This window comes from Pholcus phalangioides, unplaced genomic scaffold (assembly GCF_987345545.1).
Source record: "Pholcus phalangioides strain wild (caught in Gottingen) unplaced genomic scaffold, Ppha-v1.0 ptg000009l_1, whole genome shotgun sequence".
Lineage (NCBI taxonomy): Eukaryota > Metazoa > Arthropoda > Arachnida > Araneae > Pholcidae > Pholcus > Pholcus phalangioides.
In genome coordinates this window covers 6,022,769-6,044,196 of record NW_028301602.1, presented here as the reverse complement: position 1 = coordinate 6,044,196, position 21,428 = coordinate 6,022,769, and the positions used below count along the sequence as shown (strand labels likewise).

Here is a 21,428-nt window from a genome sequence, read left to right as displayed (position 1 = left end):
AATTTACCGATCAGGTGCCAGGAAAGGGTGAGTAAGTCAGAGAGTATGTATCCAGTGTTGCCTCATTTTTCATTGGTGTTATTTAAAAATGTGAGTAGTGAAGTGTCATGGTTAAATATTTGTACCATTGTAGGCCCGTTGCTCTCTTTGCCCCGAGACATTTTTAACGGAGAAATCGAACTCCCTCCTCGACGTAAAAAACCTCAGAAAAACAACTTCAGCGGACCATCGCCTTTGAAATTCGAACCCGAGTAGTCGCGATGCGAGTCTGTCACTATGACCATTCGACCACCACAGTGCCTTCCACCGCAGTTAATAATAATAAAGTTTATAAATAGTTATTTAAACAGACAATCCGCACGGATATTTGTTTTTTCAAAGGCAACAAATGGCGATAGATAAGACAAGGAGAATTTTTTTTTTTTTCTGCAAAAAACATGACCAGTGACATATTCTATTATCTGAGATTCTATTGGTGTTTTATGAAAATATTACAGAAATAACCAGAACTTATCGTGTCGGATTCTGCACCACATCTCTACAAAAAAATTCTTCTGGTTGTTACCGATTTGGATTTTTTCAATTACTATACACGGTTCATACCTAACAGCTGGCACCACAAGTAACAGAGAACCGTTTATCCTACAGGCGAATTGAATTAGATCCAAATAGTGTGTACAACCAGCACCACCTAGAAGGCCTCCGTGACACTCCGAAGGTGAGCTCGTGCCGTAGTCCATTTTTCCTCAGAATATTCAGGGGAAAAATTCCCTGCTCGCGTGCCAGTATAATCGTTGTCAGGAAAAGAGATGATCGGGCTCAGAATTGGCGATTTCTATGTCGTATGCGCCACATCCAAATGTGCGGTATTTGTGAGCCAGTCATGAAGATTTTACGCCAAAATAAGAAAAAACAAAATAGGATGCTGTTTTTCAAAATGTGGCAAACTTGCTAGATAGTCTGAATGACGTTTATGGCAAACAGTGCAGAGGCCTTCTATCTCTAGGATGTGCTGGTAGAGCTCAGGTACGATATTCAAGTTGCAAGGGGTTGTTTAGTTATTCAAATATAAAAGTTAACTTTTCAAAACAGACACCCTGTTCTCAAAAACCCCGTAAGAAAGCTGTTGCGCTGTCTCTCCTGAGGGTAAAAGAGAAAATTCCATGTTTCTAAGTGTAGTATTTGCTGTGGTATTTGAATTAAAAATCGGAGAAAATTTGGCAAGTGGCATCATAAACGAGACATTTTGTGTCCCTCAGTTTACTCTGTTGTTTTTTTCTCCGATTTTTGAAATCAAATATTCCAGTGAACATTGCACTCCAAAAACGTGGGATTTATTTTGTTGACCTCAGGAAAGACAGGGCAACAACTTTAGAATTGGGTTTGTGAGAACAGGGTGGTCGAATAAAAAGGTTTTTTTTAAGGATTTTAATAACCATGCAACCCCTTGCATCATGAATGACGTATCTGAGTTCTACTCTTTATTTTGACAATTTTTGCAATACTGCAAGTATGCCTTTACGATCAAACTGTTAGCCAGTAAAATGCGGCAAGGACAATTTTAGAATCACCCCTGTATATCCGTATTGCACACAAACGAGTTCTGTGATTTTTTTTTCATACTTATATCTAATATTTCAACTATATTTATTGACTACATCTAATTTTAGGAAGTCAACCAACGAAGAAGACAAATACACAAAAACTCCTATTGCATTTCGACATATAGTGGGTGAGATCTGCAGTGGAAAAAAATATTTAACCACTGAACTCTCTCTCTCTCCACGTGGGTTGATTACCAAATCTGAATTCTCGATATCTCAGCGGAAAAAAGTACGGCTGTTCACTTCAAACGTCGTGGTCACAATGAAGCTGAGAGCCTGTGTATGACATTAATGCAGCGTCCTGGTTTGACCCTTGCGGAATGGAGCTACCTGATGGTCAGGTAGCTCCGTATTGACCAATCAGGTAGCTTCAAGGTTCCAATCAGGACGCAGTATTACTATCACACGCATATAGTCTCAGTTTCATTCTGACCACGACGTTTGAAATGAAGAGACCTTGTGTTTGTTTTTTTGCTGAGATACCGAGAATTAAGATTTGGTATTCAACCCACGTGGGATACTCGATCAGTGGTTAAATATTTTTTTCCTCTGCAGACTTCACCCACTATGGGTCGGAATGCATTAGTGGTTTTTGTATTTGCCTTATTTTCGTTGGTTGACTTCTTAATATTCTTGGGCAAAGTTGATCTACTCTTCTCTATATGTAATTTATTTCCTATACTTTCGATTTTGAAATACACGAGAGAATGTAAATTGTTGACGGAATTAAAATATATGCAAATTAATATATGCAATTGAACATTTGAAATAAATATATGCAAATATTTTACATATGACAACGCATAGTAACAATCATTGTTGCAACTATTAAAATTGATAATATGTATTTAAACTTATTTTGTAATAAAATTCTCTCTTTTCAAAAAATAAAATATATATAATATATGAATTCTTAATTTGATATTCATTGTTGTATACAATTCCATAACTAATTTTCACTAGAATTTATTGTATTAATATCAATATGAATTTCGTTATAACCCATGTAATAAAAACATCAACGCGAAGCATTGGAAATGCGGGAATTTGTAGAAGTTATTGGTTTTAGTGAATAAATAATAATAAGTTACGAAAAAAATTATAGAGAATTAATTCTTCCAGACATATTTGAGTCGGCTTAAGCAATTAGGAAATGGTATGATGCGTGAAATAGAATTTATTCAAATGTTCTGAGTCGTACAATATTTTCACCAGAAGAATTTGCCATCAAAACGATTAGATGATTAATTTTATGTATTATTATCATTGAAAATCCCAATAAGCTAATGTTTGTTTGATAAGTGAATATTCACTTTTTTAATTTTAAATTGCGATGGTTACAACCAGTCTAATAAAATAGTGACTAATTACGTGTTTCTGGAAAAGAATAATGAATATTTTATTTCATTGGAATCCTCAGAGCGTTCGTAATTAGTTGAAAAGCGAAATAACTGATAAGTATATATCTGATTATTATTAGAAATACCATTTTTTAGTTCGTGTATCGCGTCTAATGTACGTCTCCGATTCTATGTTTAAAACAATATAAGAAAATGCTAAAACAAATTCTCAAATTCAGTACAAAAGTAATTGAGCAGGAAATACTTAAAGTGGACTCGGAATTTTTAATGTCGAAATCTAGAAATAAATACGGTATGAAATACGGGAATCCAGATTTATTGAAGTTACTATAACTTTCTACAGTCGTATAAAGGGATTCATTGAAAAAGAAAGTTTCGATGAATGAAATTTTGAGGAAGAATTAAATTTATTTTCTTCAAAGTTCGTCACTATAGATAAATGTTTGGAATTTTTCCTCCAATTTAGATTTCTTTGTGTAATTGGGGAATAGCTACATTCAGTTTGACCCAGGGGCTTCGCAAGTGTTTTAGGCATGTACATGTTCGACCTGAGAGTTTTATGTGGAAAATTCTGATTTTTAAAATAAATCTAGGGGTGCTCGGGTCCATGCTACAGAATAATGTGGGTGCTCGGCAACCACAGCACAAGGTTGTGGCACAATTCCATATTGTACGTTGATTTTAACATGGGATACGCTCATTGGCGAAGATCACAATTACGTCAAAAGAGATCCAGGGAAATTCTAACTCCGAACCTATTGTTCCGGATAATTTTCCACAAGACTTCGAGTTTGCAAAACAAGAAGCGGATCGACGGAAAACCACAGATTTATTTACAGAACAGCAATTTACACGTATTTACAAGCTAATCAGAGAGTTAACAACTTTCTCGCAAAGTTTAAACACAACTGACTGAATCTCCTTGTGCCTGCCTTGCCTGTCTCGCCTCTCTCAGTCTCTCTGAGTCTGCCATCTTGTGAGCGCCACGGTATTTATAACCCAGATAGAAACTTCGAGAAAAAGAACATTCCACACATTTCTTTTTCACAGTTTCCTAGTCGGCGGCGCTACCGTATGGAGGGGGCGGGACTTTCTAGATTTTTCTGTACACGCCCTGCCAGTCTCCGCCAATCGGACCTTCTCGCTCATTACCGAAACCGGTATCATCGATATTGCTAAACCGATATTTCTATCAAACAAATCGCGCCATCTATCGTCGAAAGTTCGTAACACTATCTCGTGACGTAGTAGCCGAAGAGCTGAACATTACCGATTAGGAGCTATGGCTGTTATGTTTGGCAACTTATCGCCAAACAACAGGATTCATGAACAATATCGCTTTTACATAATTTTTTCATACAATTAATATCACAACGCAAAAACAAAACCATGTTTCCGACTACTTTATTAGTAAATACCCCTGTAGAGCGAACTTCGTTCGGCGTGGGCCTGCGGCCAGGAAACGGCTTCGCTCCCCCCCCCGCCCCGCCCCGCCCCGTCCCGTCCCGTCCCGCTTCGCTCCTCCGGCAGTTAAAGGGGGCCCCTGCCCCCGGACTGAAAATGTCAAATCTGTTCTCACCACAAACGGAAATATGGCACAACTGATAAGTTGAAACAAAATGTTCCAAAAACCGACCGCGGGCAACACTATTGAGAAAAAATTCGAGCGTGCATTCGAACTTACAACCTTCATTACACAAATCCCATGTTCTAACCATTACGCCGACTGGCACATGCCGGTCGTAGGTAAAATTAGGTATATCTATCATTAAACGTTGCCAGGAAATACATTCACGCCAATAACTACGTCGCGCATGCGCATTACATCGAATCCCGAAGTTCCACATTCACGATCGGGTTTGACGATTTAGGGGGCGGTATTCACCGACATGATTTAAACTATACTCACAATTTTGTGATGAGAGAGCGACACGGATTGGTTGAATTAACAGGTGGCACAGGTTTTTAACCAATCTATATTGATATCTTATCCAAAAATTGTGACTACAGTTTAAAACATCGGTGAATACGGACCTTAGTGACGTAATAGTGATCTTAGGGAATGAGGCATATCCCATCTTAGAAGATCCTATGTGCGGTATGGATTTACGCCCCCCAATGATTGTCACTCGATTATTACTCGATGACTGTGCACATTAATACTGGTAGCTTCAACTTTTATTGGGATTTCAAATTTGACGAATAGGTGTACTAAGAATGATGTCTTTCATACATGTTTGGGTGCGGTAGCCCTAGGGCGATAAGATGCCCACCTGAAGTACCAAACGATGTTTGGAGGTGTCGGGGTTCAATACCCGGTTTTCCCTTGCCAGATTCATTCCTGACTCAGATTTACAACAGTAACGGAGGCAAAATGACCACAGAGGAAAGGTGTTACAGCAGCGAGTCTCCCACCGACGGGTTAGCGCATCGACCATTCGGTGAGATATGTAAAAGTGGCACAATGTCGGACGCTGTCTTCTGGAATCAGCAATAAAGTGCAGGTTCCGGTCTAAAAAAACACTAGTTTTGTTAGTGCGGCAAACATGTTCAATGGTGATGTCTGGTAAAGATTGTAAGAACCTCACTCGTGTCACTGATATGGCCCACAGCCACAAATTACAAGATTCAAGTCAGTAAATCATACAGATTAATAAACTGTGTCTATTATTTCTTAGATTATCTGAATTAATCTATTCATTATATTAATCTAATCATTCTGAATTAATAGACACTATATTAATGTTGTACCTATTACCTGATATGTGACTGTTCAGTCGACAAATATAACGTCTACACAGCTGATAAATGTCCTCAGCTACGGAAGGTATCGAGGATAAGCTGAAGCAATGACAATGAGCACTATTTCCATGAATACCTTTCACTCACGTCTGTATAGATTGCGCTCGCTCTGACCGTGAGATAAAGAATAAGTACGCCGGAATTTTGGTTTCCTTTCCCCCCCCCCCTCTTCTTTTTTGCCTTACCCACAACCTCGTTGTGATTGCAGTGTCACAGCCTTCGCTATCAAAAATCCGGGTCATTCAAAGTTTAATATTCGTCTACTGTGCGTTTCTTGGCTTTAGAATGAAATATTTCGTGGCAAACAGACACATAGCACGCGACAACCTCCTAGAGATAGAAGGCCTTCTCACGCTGCTTGCGAAGTCAGTAAGTAGTCCATTTTTCCTCAGAATATTCAGGGAAAACAATTCCCTGCTCGTGCTAGTATCATCGCTGTGCGGAAAAGAAATGATCGGGCTCAGAATTGCTGTGATTTCTATGCCCCACATCCAATCACTATACGGTATTCGTAAGCCAATCAGGAAGATTCTACGCCAAAATGAGAGAAAACAAAATAAGATGCTGTGTTTCAAAATGTGGCAAACTTGTTAGGTATCTGAATGACGTTCATGGCAACCCGTACGGAGGCATTCTATTTCTAGGAGGTGCTGGACGACACCCTTAAATATTTTTCCGCGGGCCGAGAGAGCAATGTCGCGAGATTTCCAAAATGATCATTGATGAGCTACATTATTTCGCTCTCTCGGTTCTCAAACATAATAATTTTTTCATCGATTATTTTTCGTATCAACCACAACAAGACGTTTAAAAAATTTTATATTCCTTTTTTCATGGGTAATTAAAACACTAAGAAAAGCTAGCAAAATTAAAGGCTGCGTCGAAATCCATAAAATCGAAATTTCTAATATCGATTTAAAAATGACATTTCCTTGTATTTAACTTAATCTTATCCAGACTTTCAAAAACCATTTTTTTTACGCAATTCATTAATAGAATGTCATTTTTTTAAAATAAAAACCCAACGTATAAAAAAAAAACAACCATTCCGTAAGAACTTCTGAAAAAAAAAAGGACTAATGAAAGCTAAAAAAAAAATTAATATAAGCCATCTTTGCATTAAAATGAAAAAAGTAAGTAATATCTAAGTTAATATCCTGAATCAGACAGTGGCTTTGAGAAATAAAATAAGGGGAAAAAATTATGTATATGCATCCCAAGAGCTTCACGCTAACGAAGAAAGAGTAAACTAAATACTTCGAGCAGAGTTAAAAGCATTTTCCCTCGCAGAAAATAATAAAAATTAAATTATATTAACACACACAGGACGAGAGGGAGGGGAAACCAACCTTTAATTAAAATCCAAAAGGAATAGATGAGAGTAAAGCTTAATGAGGGAAACTAATGGACAAAAAAATTACATTAATATTTTTTTATAAAAAAACACAAGCCATTTTTTTATTAACTTATTAAAATTTTTACAATTGAATCATTATTGACTAGTAACTTCATTATGGATTTTTAATAATCATCCGCATTCAGTCCCATAATGGGAAATTGGTATTTTGAGCTATTTTAGGGATGGTCTGAAATATCAATTTTTAATTAAAGTCTTTTTTTTTTTTTCTTTGTTGTTGTATTGACTGTTTCGTGTGGTGTGGTGACTTTTTATTTGATATTGTTCGAAATCATTTTCGTTAAGAGTTTTGCTTAATTGAATTCTCAACGATTACAGTTGAATTTTAGAACAATATTTAGTGTTGGAGTTATTCTTTTAGAATTCATCACCAACATAAATTTATCATGTGATATTTGCTGTTATCGTGAATAAAGTGCAGAAACTAATTGTCTTAATTTTATTGAGAAACTTCTGATGGGAATATGTATATTTCTGTGTATGTGTCTTTTTTTAATGTTGTTGTTCATGTCGTATGTTTTATAGTTGTATTTTATTCATTAATAATCATGTAAATTTTCAATCATCCGTACACAATCAATTTCAGTCACAGCCGCTGGATGATAAATATGTTTTATAAAATCTGTGTTTGTTGAAAATGAATAAATTTGATTTGATTTCAATAAATTTATTGAAATCTTTCAGAAGGGAAATGTGACATTGAAATATGAAAAAAATCCTATGATATTTCCACACGTATTAAACAAACGATATCCGTGGAGCAATGCCCAAAATGTGTGTAAATACTGCACTTTCTTCTTAAATACCTTCGGAATATATTGAAATTGAAAATCTAACCCAGGTTATAATAGTTTCGGAAAACTGATAGCACTGCTGAAAAATAAATGTTCCACAGGAATTTTTAATGGTTTAAAGGTATATTGGGGTGTTGATTTCAAAAATGGTGTTTGTTTCGATGAATTGGCTCTAGTTTTTGAGATAATGCGAATTCTCAACATTTGTATTCTGCTTATGTATTATGATTGAAATTTAATTTCCATTTCATCTCAAAAACTAAAGCAAATCCGATAAAAAAAAAACAAAAAAATCAGAATCAGCGTCCCAAAACCCTTAAATCACTGAAATATTTTAGGAAACGAAATCAGTGTTCAGCAGTGCAATATTTCAAAATAAAATTCTATCATTTTTGCGATTTATTATGTTTACCAATGACGAGATATTTCGATATTTTGCAAAATCACTGGTAAAAGTGATACGTTTTCAAGTACTTATAAAATTTACGTACGACGCTTGGGTATTATTATGCATAACCGTCGGTAGAAATGGTAAATTTAGTGGGAAATTCATCAAACTTACCAAAATGCTCAGCTATTATGCTTAGTTACCGGTTTTTTGTATGATAACCGGGTTTATAACATTCATCGTAACATACATAAGTATATTTATCGTTCCAATCATTCACTTTATATTATAAAGCCTGTTGATGTATATAAAATAAAATCTATTTCATTCCCACGATTTCACTCCATGAAAAGAATGAATGCTTAAAGCTGTTCTATACTTATAGTTAGTAATCCCAATTATTTTCATAATAAACAAAAAATCCTTCTATAGCAGTAATGGAATTTTTTTCAGCAATTCTGCACTGAAAAGCATCGCTGCATGTATCTTTTAATGACGACCAAATAGGGTATTTGTGAGCATTGTGTCTTCGAATCTATTTTTTCCCCCGAATCGGTATTTCACAAGAATTCATACTTCTGTATTTTTATTGAAAGAAAATCATATATTCTCAGGGGTATACAAGACAGTATTTTCCTCAGCGGAGATTCTGGTTCTTCAAGTACCTTAGATAAGAAAAGAAACGAGACTTTTCTTTTAATAAGGCACGTAGACGACAGATGTGGACAAAAGCATCAGACATCAGAGACAGCGACTTCATTCAAACAGAAAGAGAGAGAGAGAGACGTAGAATCAGAGACTTCATGGTAACCATCAGCGTGGAAATCATTTTTATTTCATTTTATTTTTGTTCCCGTGCCTTCCACTTAACCGAATCCTGCTTTACCGATCGATATCGAGTCAAAAGCAGAGGAAAACACTATCAAATACATCCGTTTATTTATAGAATTCAACGGCACGATAATTCGGTTCTTTCTCTGAAGATTGTACGAAATCTTCAATAAACACTCTTGACATTAATTAATTCGTGTGTATATTTTCAATATTAAAATCTCTTTCTACAATTTTTTTTTAAATTTATATTCGCATCAACAATTTTGAAGACGATCATCAAATAATAAGGATAAATAAGATCTCTCTTATTGGGTATTTTGAAATATGCTAATAATGAAAAGAATATTTTTGCTTTGAATTATGGATGTCGTGCCACTTCATATTTTTTCTTATAATTTCAAATTTGCGATCACAAATGATTTCGAAGGATGTCCAAAGTGTTTTCTTAGAGGGAATATCGTTAATTGGTTATAAAACAGACTCTTTGAGAGCCTATATAGGGGTTTTGTTAATTTACTTCGAGGATGATATAGATCGGGGGGGGGGGGGTGCGCGAAGCGCGACCTACGGCCCGCGGGCTAAACGCGGCTCGCCAAGGGAACCCATCCAGCCGGCGAAAGATGTTCCGGGGAAAAAATATCATTAACGAGGAATGTCTAGGCTGACCATATCTCCTTGATAAAAATACGGATATCGAGACTTTTGAGAAATATCACCTATTATAGCAAAAAATTGTTGGCCCAAAAAAGTTGTTCCGTCAGGGAAGTACCAATACGCACACCATGATAAATACCTTGGCTGACCGTATTTCTTTACTAAAAATAAGTGATGTCACCAAAAACTGTTGTCAAAGCAAGTGAATTTGCCATTACAGTCAAAAAATGTCAAAGCAAGTGAATTTGCCATTACAGTCAAAAAATGTCAAAGCATATAAACCTACCAATTACAGCCAATTTTTTTCCCATAAGCCAGTAAAGTAAATAAAGTCGCTATTTACAGTGAAAAAGCAAGTGAAGTCAACAAACATCGCTAAAATTCTTGATAAATGAATGATGGGAAATAAAAGGTCACTGTGTCCAAGTCACAATGGGTAAAAATGTTTCATCAAAAAATAAATACATATTTGACAAATGTGCGAGAAGATGAATATGTTTATAAGACTAATTAAAACTATAGATACAAATTATATCATGGTAATTATAAGAATCTAAATCATAAAAATAATCTTAATTCTTGATTACAGAAATAAAATAAGCCTTGGAATCAAAGTCAGCATTGAAAGTAAGAAAAAACAACCCGGACATTTTACAAGAAAGTCGGGACCGTCAAAATTACGAGAATGTCTTGTAAAATACGGTTTATGTGATCATACGGTTATCCTGTAAGTGCAAATACGGCCTCTATCTTATCAACCATCCGTCATAGAGGTATGATTCCAATTCAGAAAGATGCTCAAAGGCGTTCAAAAATTACCCTCTACCAGTTCTCAGAGTGAAAATACACTGTCACAAAATTAAAAAAAAATCTAAATTTTTATACGGTCCCCTGTCCCTCTAACTTAGAAAGTAGAATTAGAAAGTAGTTGCCCTGTATCTCTTGAATCCAACATAAAAATATTCCGTGCTTCCAAGTGGAATATTCACCGAGGTATTTTTTAATTCGGAAAACTAACGGACAACACTCTTTTTCCTCATTTATGCTGCCGAATTACTCTTTTCTCAGATTTTTGAATTCGAATATCTCAGTGAATATTGTACTTAGAAACTAGGAATTTCTTTCGCCTCAGGAAAGTAAGGACAACAACTTTCTACTTGGAAGTTTTGCACACTACTCCACCAAACACCAATTCTGACCATATCGCTATATTGTAATTGATGAGTATTGTTGGAAATTAAGGCGTCATCTATCGGTGGTCACTTTAAGCTCGTTAAAGGAAAATATCTTACCTATATTTTTCCCCGGCTATGTTCTACCTGGGAACGTGACGGCAACCTTCTCTGTGGTAGATGACGAGAATCTTTCCGCCACGCCACTCGGGAGCCAGGTTAGAGAACAGGGGGACGGTAAAAAAATTCAGATTCTCTTATTTTGTTACTTCACTCACAAAATTGGTGCAGGGTAGTTTTTGAATCCCCTTTTGAACATTTTTTAAACGGAAAATATATCTGTACAAAGGACAATTGATGAGATAAAGGCCGCATTAGAACTTACAGGAAACCCTGTATACAAGTTTCTGCCCCGCGATTGGCCGAATTACCGCATATATGGAAAACGTTGTGCACCCCTGACATAAAGGTTTCCTCAAAAATTTGCTATACAAAGGTTATATCTTCAAACTTTTCACAAATCAAAAGTCCATGAAATTTTATTAGTTTAAAGCAAAAAAAAGTCGAAATAATCAACTTGTTTAGTAGGTACTTATAAAAACGATTTATTACAACATTCATCGAGTACCAACAAAAAAAAAATGTCTCTGCTGTCGGCACTAACGATGTAGTCTATATGACTGATTGAAATAAATATCTTTTTATTTTCGACCATTTTGCTCTACTTACAACCAAAGTGGGAAGAAATCTTTATTTTTTTTCCTTAGGACCCATTTATCACCGTTTTAAACATTGTTTTTGCATTAGGGAACTGATTTAATCATCCATCACTTTTCACCATTTATTTTGTGAATTTCTTTTCTATGCCTATGAAAACACAGTCTTTCTGTTTAGTTAAAAAAAAAATAGACACAAAATCTTTCCAGCATTAGGGTGTGATTTAGGTGCGAGGCTTGAAAAGATACTCACCAGAATCTGAGATGAAGTAGATGATAGTGCTTTTGATTGGACTGTTTCCATCGTGAGCGATTTCCCATTCTAGAGTTAGTGACCTGCTGGTTAAATTCTCTATCTTTAACCTCTTTGGTGGATCTGGCTTTCCTGTAGACATTGAAATTGGTTTTAAAGTGTTTGAAGGAAAAAAAAACGAAAGCTGATCAAATATATTCTGAGAAAAATACATCGAGCAGAATCGAAATGGCTTGCGATGGGTTATGTAAAATAAAGTAAATTCAAGCTAAAATTGAAAATTTTGTTCATTGATTTGAATGTACGATGAGGAAAGAGGACGCAAGCGCGCACACACACACACCTGAATCAAAATGAATTTGTAAATTCAATCAAGACTCAAATCCACTTTGATGAAATTTCTCGATTTTGAGCACTTATATAACATGGAAATTCAGGGATTATTCATTTAGGTTGAGGCGAGAGCGGCACGGGAATGAATATTATTATTTATTAAAACATATTTACACAGAGAAATGCGACGGCGTCGATGGCACATGGCGAACTCAACGGTTGAAGACGAACAACTCAACGTTCGTAGATTAGTAGTGTCGACAGATATATTGTGTCCTCACAGAAAGACTTTCTCCTTCTCCTAGTAGCCGTGCTGCCATCTGTCGGGTATTTAATTGACGGCAAACCCCACAGTACTACCCCACCAGTGACTTCAGTCACGATTTATAGCGATCAGGGAATCGGACTTTTCTCCCATTCCGATAGGTAGGTTCGGTGGTCGTTTTCACTGGCTGAAAGTTTTGTGGTAGCACATCTTCCTGAAGCAAAAATGTTGGTTTAGTCAGTTTATGGACACCGTTTCATGCTTATCTTTAATCCGTAACACGAAGTATTTGGGCGTCCGCTGCATGCCTTGAAACGGGCCATCATAAGTTCACTGGAGCGGATGCTTCACGGCATCTCTGTGCACAAACACGTGAGTCGACGTCTGAAGTGCTGGATCAATGAAGACCTTCAGTTTATTGTGGTTAGCAGTAGGAACGGGCGCAATATTACGCATGGTGTTCGCTGGTTGTGCTGCGAATGTTAGTGGATCCGTGGGCTGCTCGGTACTCAGAACCAAGAACTCCGCTAGTAACCACAGTGTGGCACCATAGAGCAGTTCTGCACATGTGGCCTTGAGTTCGGGTCGATAGGTTGAGCGGAGGCCAAGGAGAACAATTGGTAAGACATCCACCCATCGGTCGGTGAGTTGACACTTTAGAGCTGCCTTTAGTGGCCGATGGAAGTTTACAACAAGGCCGTTGCCTTGAGGATGAAATGATGTCGTTCGAATTTTTTGTATTTCTAGCAGCTTCGCCAGTTCTTGGAATAACTGTGCCTCGAACTGTCGACCTCTGTCGGTGGTGATTCTGCTAGGTACGCTGAATCGGGAAACCCAAGTTGACACAAAAGATCTTGCAACGATTTCCGCCGAGATATCTGCAACAGGCACTACTTCCGGCCAGCGTGTGAATCTGTCAATCGTCGTTATTGCGTATCGGTTGCCCTGGCTTGGTGGAAGTGGTCCGATGATATCGATGTGTACGTGGTCGAATCTTGCGTTCGGTAGCAAGAATGTTCCTGAGTCGCTGACCGTGTGACGTTGCACTTTCGTCCGTTGACATGGTATGCATGATGTCACCCATGTTTTACAGTCTTTCCGTCTGACCGATGGCCAGACGAAGCGTTCAGTGATTAGTCGTTGCGTTGCTTTCACTCCTGGATGCGAGAGTCCGTGAGTTACCTTGAAGACTTGTAGTCTAAAGTCCTTTGGTATGTACGGTCTGACTCTTCCGTCGGAGATGTCGCATAAAACTTCGGCTGAAGTTCCAGGTAGGAGAAGTTTCTGAAGCTGCAATGAAGAATTCGTCTGCAACTCGGGCAACTCTGGATCAGTCGTCTGTGCTTGAGCAATTGCTTCGTAATCGATTTGGCTGGAAAGTTCGATCGCATTTATTCGGGAGAGAGCATCAGCAACCTGATTGTCAGAACATTTCACGTAACGAATGTCAGTCGTAAATTGTGAAATGAACGAAAGCTGTCGTGTCTGTCGAGGAGAAGTTTTTTCCGGTTTTTGATTGAAGGCAAACGTTAATGGTCTATGGTCTGTGAGTATGCAAAATTGCCTTCCTTCAGGAATGAACTGGAAATGTTTCGTAACAGCGAACGCAGCAAGCAATTCTCGGTCATAGCCGCTGTACTTTTGTTCTGTCTCACTCAGTTTTCTGGAGAAAAAACCGAGTGGCTAGAGTTTATTGTTGTTGATCTGGTGAAGTGCACCTCCAATAGCGTAATCCGATGCATCTACACACAAGGCTATCTGAGCGTTTGGATTAGGATGTACGAGTAGTGTCGCCTGAGCTAACTGCTGCTTGGTTTCTTTCTGTGAACGCCTGTCGATCTTCTTCTGTCCAAGGTATATACTTTTTTTCGTTTTTATTAGAGCCTTTGAGAAAAGCAGTTAATCTGGCTTGCTTGTGTGCAGCGTGTGGAAGGAACCTTCGATAAAAATTTAAAAGTCCTACAAATTGTCTCAGATCTTTGATGGTATTCGGCAATGGATAGTCTAGGATGACTTGTACTTTTTCGGGTAGAGGTCCGATGCCGGCTGCAGAAACCTTATGGCCGAGAAACGAAAGTTCCGACACTCCGAATTCCCACTTGGATACGTTGAGCTTTATACCATATTGGTCTAGCTGCCGAAAAATTTGTCGGAGATTGGATACATGAGAATCTTCATCGGCTGAAAAAACGAGTATGTCATCTAGGTAAGCGAAACAGTTCGGAACGTCACGGAGAATTTCATTGATGAAACATTGAAAGGACTGGGCAGTGTTGCACAGACCGAAATGCAGGAATGGAAACGCGAACAGTCCAAAATTAGTGACAAACCCCAGAAGGTATAGCTAGGAAATAAGACGACAGCACTTGTTGAATACGAAACACGCATAACTTTGACATCATATAAATGTCTGCGTGTAACTCACACAACCATTTTCGGCACGCACCAATCGAATAAATATTTCCCTAGGGAATGCTTACGAGTTGCATGAGGGATTACGAGGTAATTAGGAGTAGTACTCACTACAAACGTGAACGTTATGATCTCAAAGTTAAGTTAATCTAATCAATTATGTTATCAAAACAAGAAAGCATTAAATAACAAGGACCGCAAGATTGCTGTATATCATTTGCAATGCTATCATATTTCTTGTCGACGATCCATGACTAGTAATGTGATAACGATTTGGTAGAAAATGCAGATTATTTTTCTCAAAAATAATAATTCGTGAGAACCGAATAATATAAAAAAAAAGGAGGTTTCCTATTTTATATTATCTATATGTTTTCATTCATTGGGGGGGGGGCGTCTCATTCAAAATCAAACGAGGTGTAAAAATGCGTACCTTGGACGACGAGCTGTCTTTGACCAGAATCACTTCCGATGTCACTCGTGGCCAAGCACGTCAATGTCCCAGTGTCTTCCGATCGACTGACACTCGTGATGTGAAGCTCTGACACAGTCTGGCTTTTGTTTGCCGTACTTTGTCTTATATAATACCTGAGACAGGAATAAAAAAGCGATAGAAGTGCTTAATACATATGAGATATTTACTGAAAATAAATTGTTCATATAAATCTGAAAAACAATTCGTGTCATGCAAGTGCTAATTGAAGAAACTATGAAAAAAGAAAAATGAAAATGAGGAATATTTCTCATGCAACTTGAGTGGCTTGCGCATCCGGTTTGTTTAAACCTCGATCTGCTGATTTTTGCTATCGGTTGATTGGTCCGTTTCTCCCTTTTTTCATTCCCTCTTCTGCGGAGAGATCATCCTCATCCCACCCTTACATTTCGAAACCCCTCCGGCCATTTTCTCTATCCTCATCCTCCTCTTTTACTATGCGCGGGAGTCTCTTCCTGCACCCTATGCATTTTTTTTCTTCCTAGTCACAATTCTCGTGCCTCTTCGCTCCACTGAAATCGCAGCCTTAAGCTTTACACACCATTTAACGTTCAAACCATTGATCACTAATTGATCAAAATTTTTTTAACAATATTTCTACCTCTTGGTCTCAGAAATAAGAATTTATTTCGTTGAAATATTTGTGCTATAAGAGTTAAAAATCTTGATTTTCAAAACTAACATACTTTCTACAGGTATTTTACTTATGAACATGGACATTTCTTTTCAACTCTCTTTAGAAACAGGACTAGTTAAATTTTTATTCCAAGTTCTAAGTAACGGATACTTCCTAAAAATATTTTTTCCTTCTAATACATTTTAAAAATAAGTCCCATGTCTGAGATCCAAACATTATTCGGACATTTTTTTCTATTCGGAAGTACGTTCCTATAATCAACAGTTTAACAAAGTTGAAGGGTGTTTTCAAGAACTTCAGTTTGAATCCTGCATGTGAGTGGGAAACTGATTGAAATGATAATTGAAATTCTATCTGTTATCGGAATTTCTGAGAGAAAATTTCCCGATGTCAGAAAATTCTAATCCTTTTAAAAAATATGTTTGAAACGAATCTTACGTTATTAGAGTTCCTTCTTCTTTTGGTTTACTACATAAAATTTTATCTAATTATTGATGTATCGGACAATTTACCGTCGGAGGTACGCCATATGCTATATACGTCTCAGATGCTGCTCTCTTTGAAAATTTTCTATCTCTAATAAATATTTATAATTCACTCAAGTGTCATTTAAGTGTCGGGTTCGATTGCATTAAAAGACAAATATGATCAATAGATTCTTCATAAGCTCAAAAAAATCAATAATAAATTTCATCGCGTCATATGCATTTAAAATTTTTATATTTCAATTACAAACTTTTAAAAAAGAATAGTTATATTGTGATTCAAATAAATGGAAGAAAAACAATTTTCAACCTCAATCACCTGCCATGGCTCTCCTTTTACTTCGTTTTTATATCATTGTCCCCTTAAATTACCCCAAGACAGTAAGTGAGCCATGAGAACGACTACGCTACGAAACCACTGATATTTCCCTTTCTCATAGCACAAATGCTGGCTGAACGAGATTGTGCAACAACAGCATTTCGACTCAGCTAATGGCGGTAACGTACACAGAGAGACGATGGTGTCAATCTCTAATATGATAGTTGCTACATTGATTTTGACCAGGGATCTCAGGTCACTTCGCGATTGGCAGGCCAAAGCACGAATCACTTTTGCAAATGAATTTGTCCAAATCTATCGGCCACTTTGCAAATCGACCGCACTTCGGGCTTTGGCAGTAACATATAAAATCTATTTATCAGAATAATTGTCTTTCCGCCTTTGCGTGGATATGTCCGCATGTTCTTTCATAGAAATGTTTGCACAGCAGATATAACTGCAACTGTTGACCTTAGAAGCATTCTTTCAATTGCAAAAATATTTGGAATGACATATAGCTGCTTTTAATCTCAAACTTTTCTGAGGTCATATGCATGAAAAAAATGAAATTAACTATGTATACCGCGCAAATTAACTATGTGCTAAAACTTCCAGTTTTTGAAATGCGGATTTCACTCCGAAAAGTCGTTTGCAAAAAAATTTCATATATTTACATTCAATATTTACCGAAATGTTAAATATATAAAACCACTAAGTTGGCAAGTTTCCATTGGGTTAAAAATTACAATTTCTAAGGACTGTACACAAATAGAATGACGCGACCATTTTTTATCACAATAACAATTAAATTTTTTACCATTATTGTGACAATTTCAAAAAATTTTACAACTTTGAATTTAGTTTACCTTTCGCAATTTGTGAACCACACCCTCAGTCACTGGCGATAAATGCTGAAAACTTCCGATATTTCCGACATTAATTTTTTTTTTTTAATGACGTCTGGGAGCCGCATTTACATTATGCGGCTATATGAAAAATTAATTTGAAATGACTGTCCATTTTCTAAAATAAACTGGGTTTGAGATATTCGCTGCACAAACAATTTAGGACAGCCTGTATACTCGAATAATATCAGAATTTCAAACGTCGACAGGAAAGCTATCTGGTACCAGTATATTCTCCTCTTCGACTTACTATATATTGTTTGCAAGAACATTATGAAGTCATAGTTATTACTGAAAATTTGGCAATAATAAGTAAAATACGAAATAAATTTCTTCAAGATTCCCAATGTTTCAACAAAGAAAAGAAAAAAAAACCAGTTTGTTTTGCCAGGCACACATAAATATAAATACAAAAATAACAATAACAATGAGCATTGTTGTGGCAAAAAAATATTTGTTTCATGAAAATTTGGCAAAAATAATTTCAAGAGCTTAAACGGTAAAACTTTCAAAATACTCGCAGGAACTAAATGGAATTTTTCAAATCCATAAAAACCCATTGTCAAAAAATATCTTAGTCTTCAGATAATAAGTAATGAAAAAAAAAAAAACTTAGTACGAGCTTTTGTGATTTTACTCGAAAAGTCTAATCCTTCATATAAAAGCGCATAAGTTCATCTCAATAAATTTCTTCCTGCAAATCTAAAAACTTGAAGAGCACAAACAAAATCCATTTTTTTGGCTTGTTAGGAAGTGGATTTTTTCGAAGAGAAACAAAAAACATCAACTGACGCATTTCACCTTCCTCAATTCAAAAACGAGTGGATGGGAATGAATAAAAAAGAATTTTACAAAAATTAGTAAAAGTAAAAAAATTCTAAAATAAACTAATATTTCTAAATACAAGAAGAAAAAAAAAACATTATGTGTTTTGGGGGGAGGAGGGCTGAAAAAAATCAAACAATTGAAAAAAATCAAACAATTTCCTGAGTTTTTTTTTTCCTTTCTCTATAAGAATGCTCAAACATTTCCGGAATTCTTTGACAGTGTAACAAGACACCAAAAGAAGCCTCTTGAATTTTTCTTTCTCCCCTTATTAAACTCCTTACTTTATTTTTCTTTACTTGCAATACTGTTTGTAAAGTGTTTTCCTGACATCTTACGTACTTTTTTTGCCTCCCTCAAGAACTTTCTAAGATTGATGCTTAAAGTAATATGGATCAGGGTTGAATATATTAACTTCTTTGAGAACAGATTTTCTGGCAACCTTTATATCCATATACCGCATGAGAGGATTTTCTATTTATTTCTCAACAGTTTTCTAACATTATTCTTTTTCCTTTCAAATATCGTTGGTGTCTTCTTCCTTCTATTTATTGAAGTCAATAGCCATTCAAGTTTGATATAAAAGCTTTTCAATGAGCATCCTCCTATTTAAGTGAGTATTGAAAGAAGTAAAAAGACTGTGAATGAGTTGTTAAAAATTTATCCATACTAAGCAAAATGAATAAATGTTGACCTTTCTTTTTTATGATAGAATTTTCTATGGATAATTCATATATACCACGTAAACAACCAATTTCCATGGTGCACGTGCAAGCATGAGTACCAACATGTTGAGGAAGGGAAGAAGCAAAACATGGTGACATGATACGTTCGGCGGTCGTTAGACAAGGAGCGATACCCATACAATATTTACTACATTGTATTGACGTAAAAAATCCTTTTGGTATAATGAAGCAGTGAAAATGTATCTTGCTAGAGGAAAACAATATTAAAAGACCGTATTTTAACGTGTATAAGTAATTTTTGGGCTTAAAATTTGGGGGGGAAATTTAAAAGATATATATATATATATAATATCCGAGAAAATGATGTCACTCTCCGCTATTCATACGAAGGTTTTTACCCGCTGGCTGATGCAACGATATATTTAGGAAAAAGCGAAAATCGACAGCCCTTGCGGGGAATCGAACCAACGCCCTAGACCAGTGTTGCGCAAATGGTTTGGAGCGTGACCCCCTTTTGCCCATAAAATTTATCGACGACTCATACACTAGCTGACTGACCTTATGTTCCGGTCCGAGACATTCTTATTTTTGTTAGTAAACGTTGTTGTCCAGAAAATGCAAAATTTTCGGAATTTATTTATCTCTCGTGGAATCACTCTCTCTCGAGTTTAATTAGGCTATAGTGACTCCGAAACATATTCATTTTGTCATATCATGAATATTTAGTTTTTTTTTTATGTACTTAATGTCCCTTACGCAAGATGGAAGTGTAGCGAGATGTATGGTTCTTTATTTTCGTATACAGGGTGATTAATAAAGAATCATCCGATTTTAAAATTATTCTACACTTGAAACCGACCAAGAACAAGAATTGTTCATAAAACGTAGACACCTTTTCCGCCGTATATTCACATATTATCACATACATCACCGTCCGTCGCATGCCAGAAGCACGAATGCAGAAGTTCACTTTTTTTATCAGATGTTTGCATACCTTGTTTCGCTATCTAAGTTTTGCCTAAAACGCGAATGTCCATCCCAATTGAAACACACGTTGCAAACCATTTTAGGAAACCTTTTTTCTCCATAGAATAAACATTCAAACGTCATTTCCCACGTTCTATTTTTGCAAGGACATTCGTGATTATGGCATGACGAAGCTGATACATTGATAAGTAGATACAAGTAGAATTTGATAAAATTGCATTGTCTGATACATGGTAATTAGCTCAGCAGAATAAAGGCATTCTGTAGTTTTGACATATTCTTAAACAAAAGTGAATTTCTTATTTGGAAGTTGTTATTCTTGAGAATCTCTCACCTCCCCCCCCCTGTTCATTTATGACCTATGATATCCGCGCCACTGCCTTAGACAACTAGATTACAAAGGTAATTTTACTATGGATCGCCCCGTTTCCAGTGACGGCGCTAGTTAACCACCGCGTTTTCCGTAGAAGTAACAACGCTTTATTTATAAGTTGGTATCTTAAATGGGTATGTCCTATACCCTTTCTTCTTCTAGGACCGAAGGTCAAGGTCAAACCCACCCAACGACCAATTATGTTCAGTTGTTTCCACAATAACGGGGGGGGGGCGAGTTGTGTCGGTCATTGTAATGGATTGAGTAATTGGTAGTGGTTAAATTCCGTCAAAATATAACGAAATGGAAATGGAAAAACATGTTAAACATAAGAAAGCAGTCGTTATGACGGGTGATAGTTGTAACGAGCGTCGACTGTACTAAAGCTTTGAATGCATAATATTTCGGAAGGTTTTCAATATTTTATCCATCATATTATCATCCCAGGGAAATAAGAAAGTTTTAGGTAAAGTTGCGAGAGAGTCAAAGATGGGGTTTTCATAAGAAAAAATTAGCCATTATTTTGGAAGTTACCGAGTCATTTTTAGGACGCGTGTTGTACTCACATGTTAAGTGTGTCAAGGTGTATAGTGACATCACTTAACGATCCATTAGGACAAAAAGTTTTGAATACCTAATACTATTCTACAGTTTTGTTTAGTGGTGACTTTTTAATACCTCCCATATTTTGAGTAGATGGTAATAAGCTTGAA

The 21,428-nt window shown here is 36.5% G+C and overlaps 1 protein-coding gene across 1 annotated transcript in view; it reads right to left on the bottom strand.

Moving 5' to 3' along the window:
• The window catches only part of LOC149081678 (cell adhesion molecule Dscam1-like), a 205,439-nt gene that overhangs the window by 66,836 nt on the left and 117,175 nt on the right, over positions 1–21,428 (bottom strand). The window contains exons 15-16 of the mRNA XM_089237082.1: positions 15,439–15,593; positions 11,996–12,127 (exon numbers count right to left, since the gene is read on the bottom strand). Of these exons, the coding sequence (XP_089093208.1) occupies positions 11,996–12,127; positions 15,439–15,593 (287 nt within the window). The remainder of the gene's footprint in view (positions 1–11,995; positions 12,128–15,438; positions 15,594–21,428) is intronic.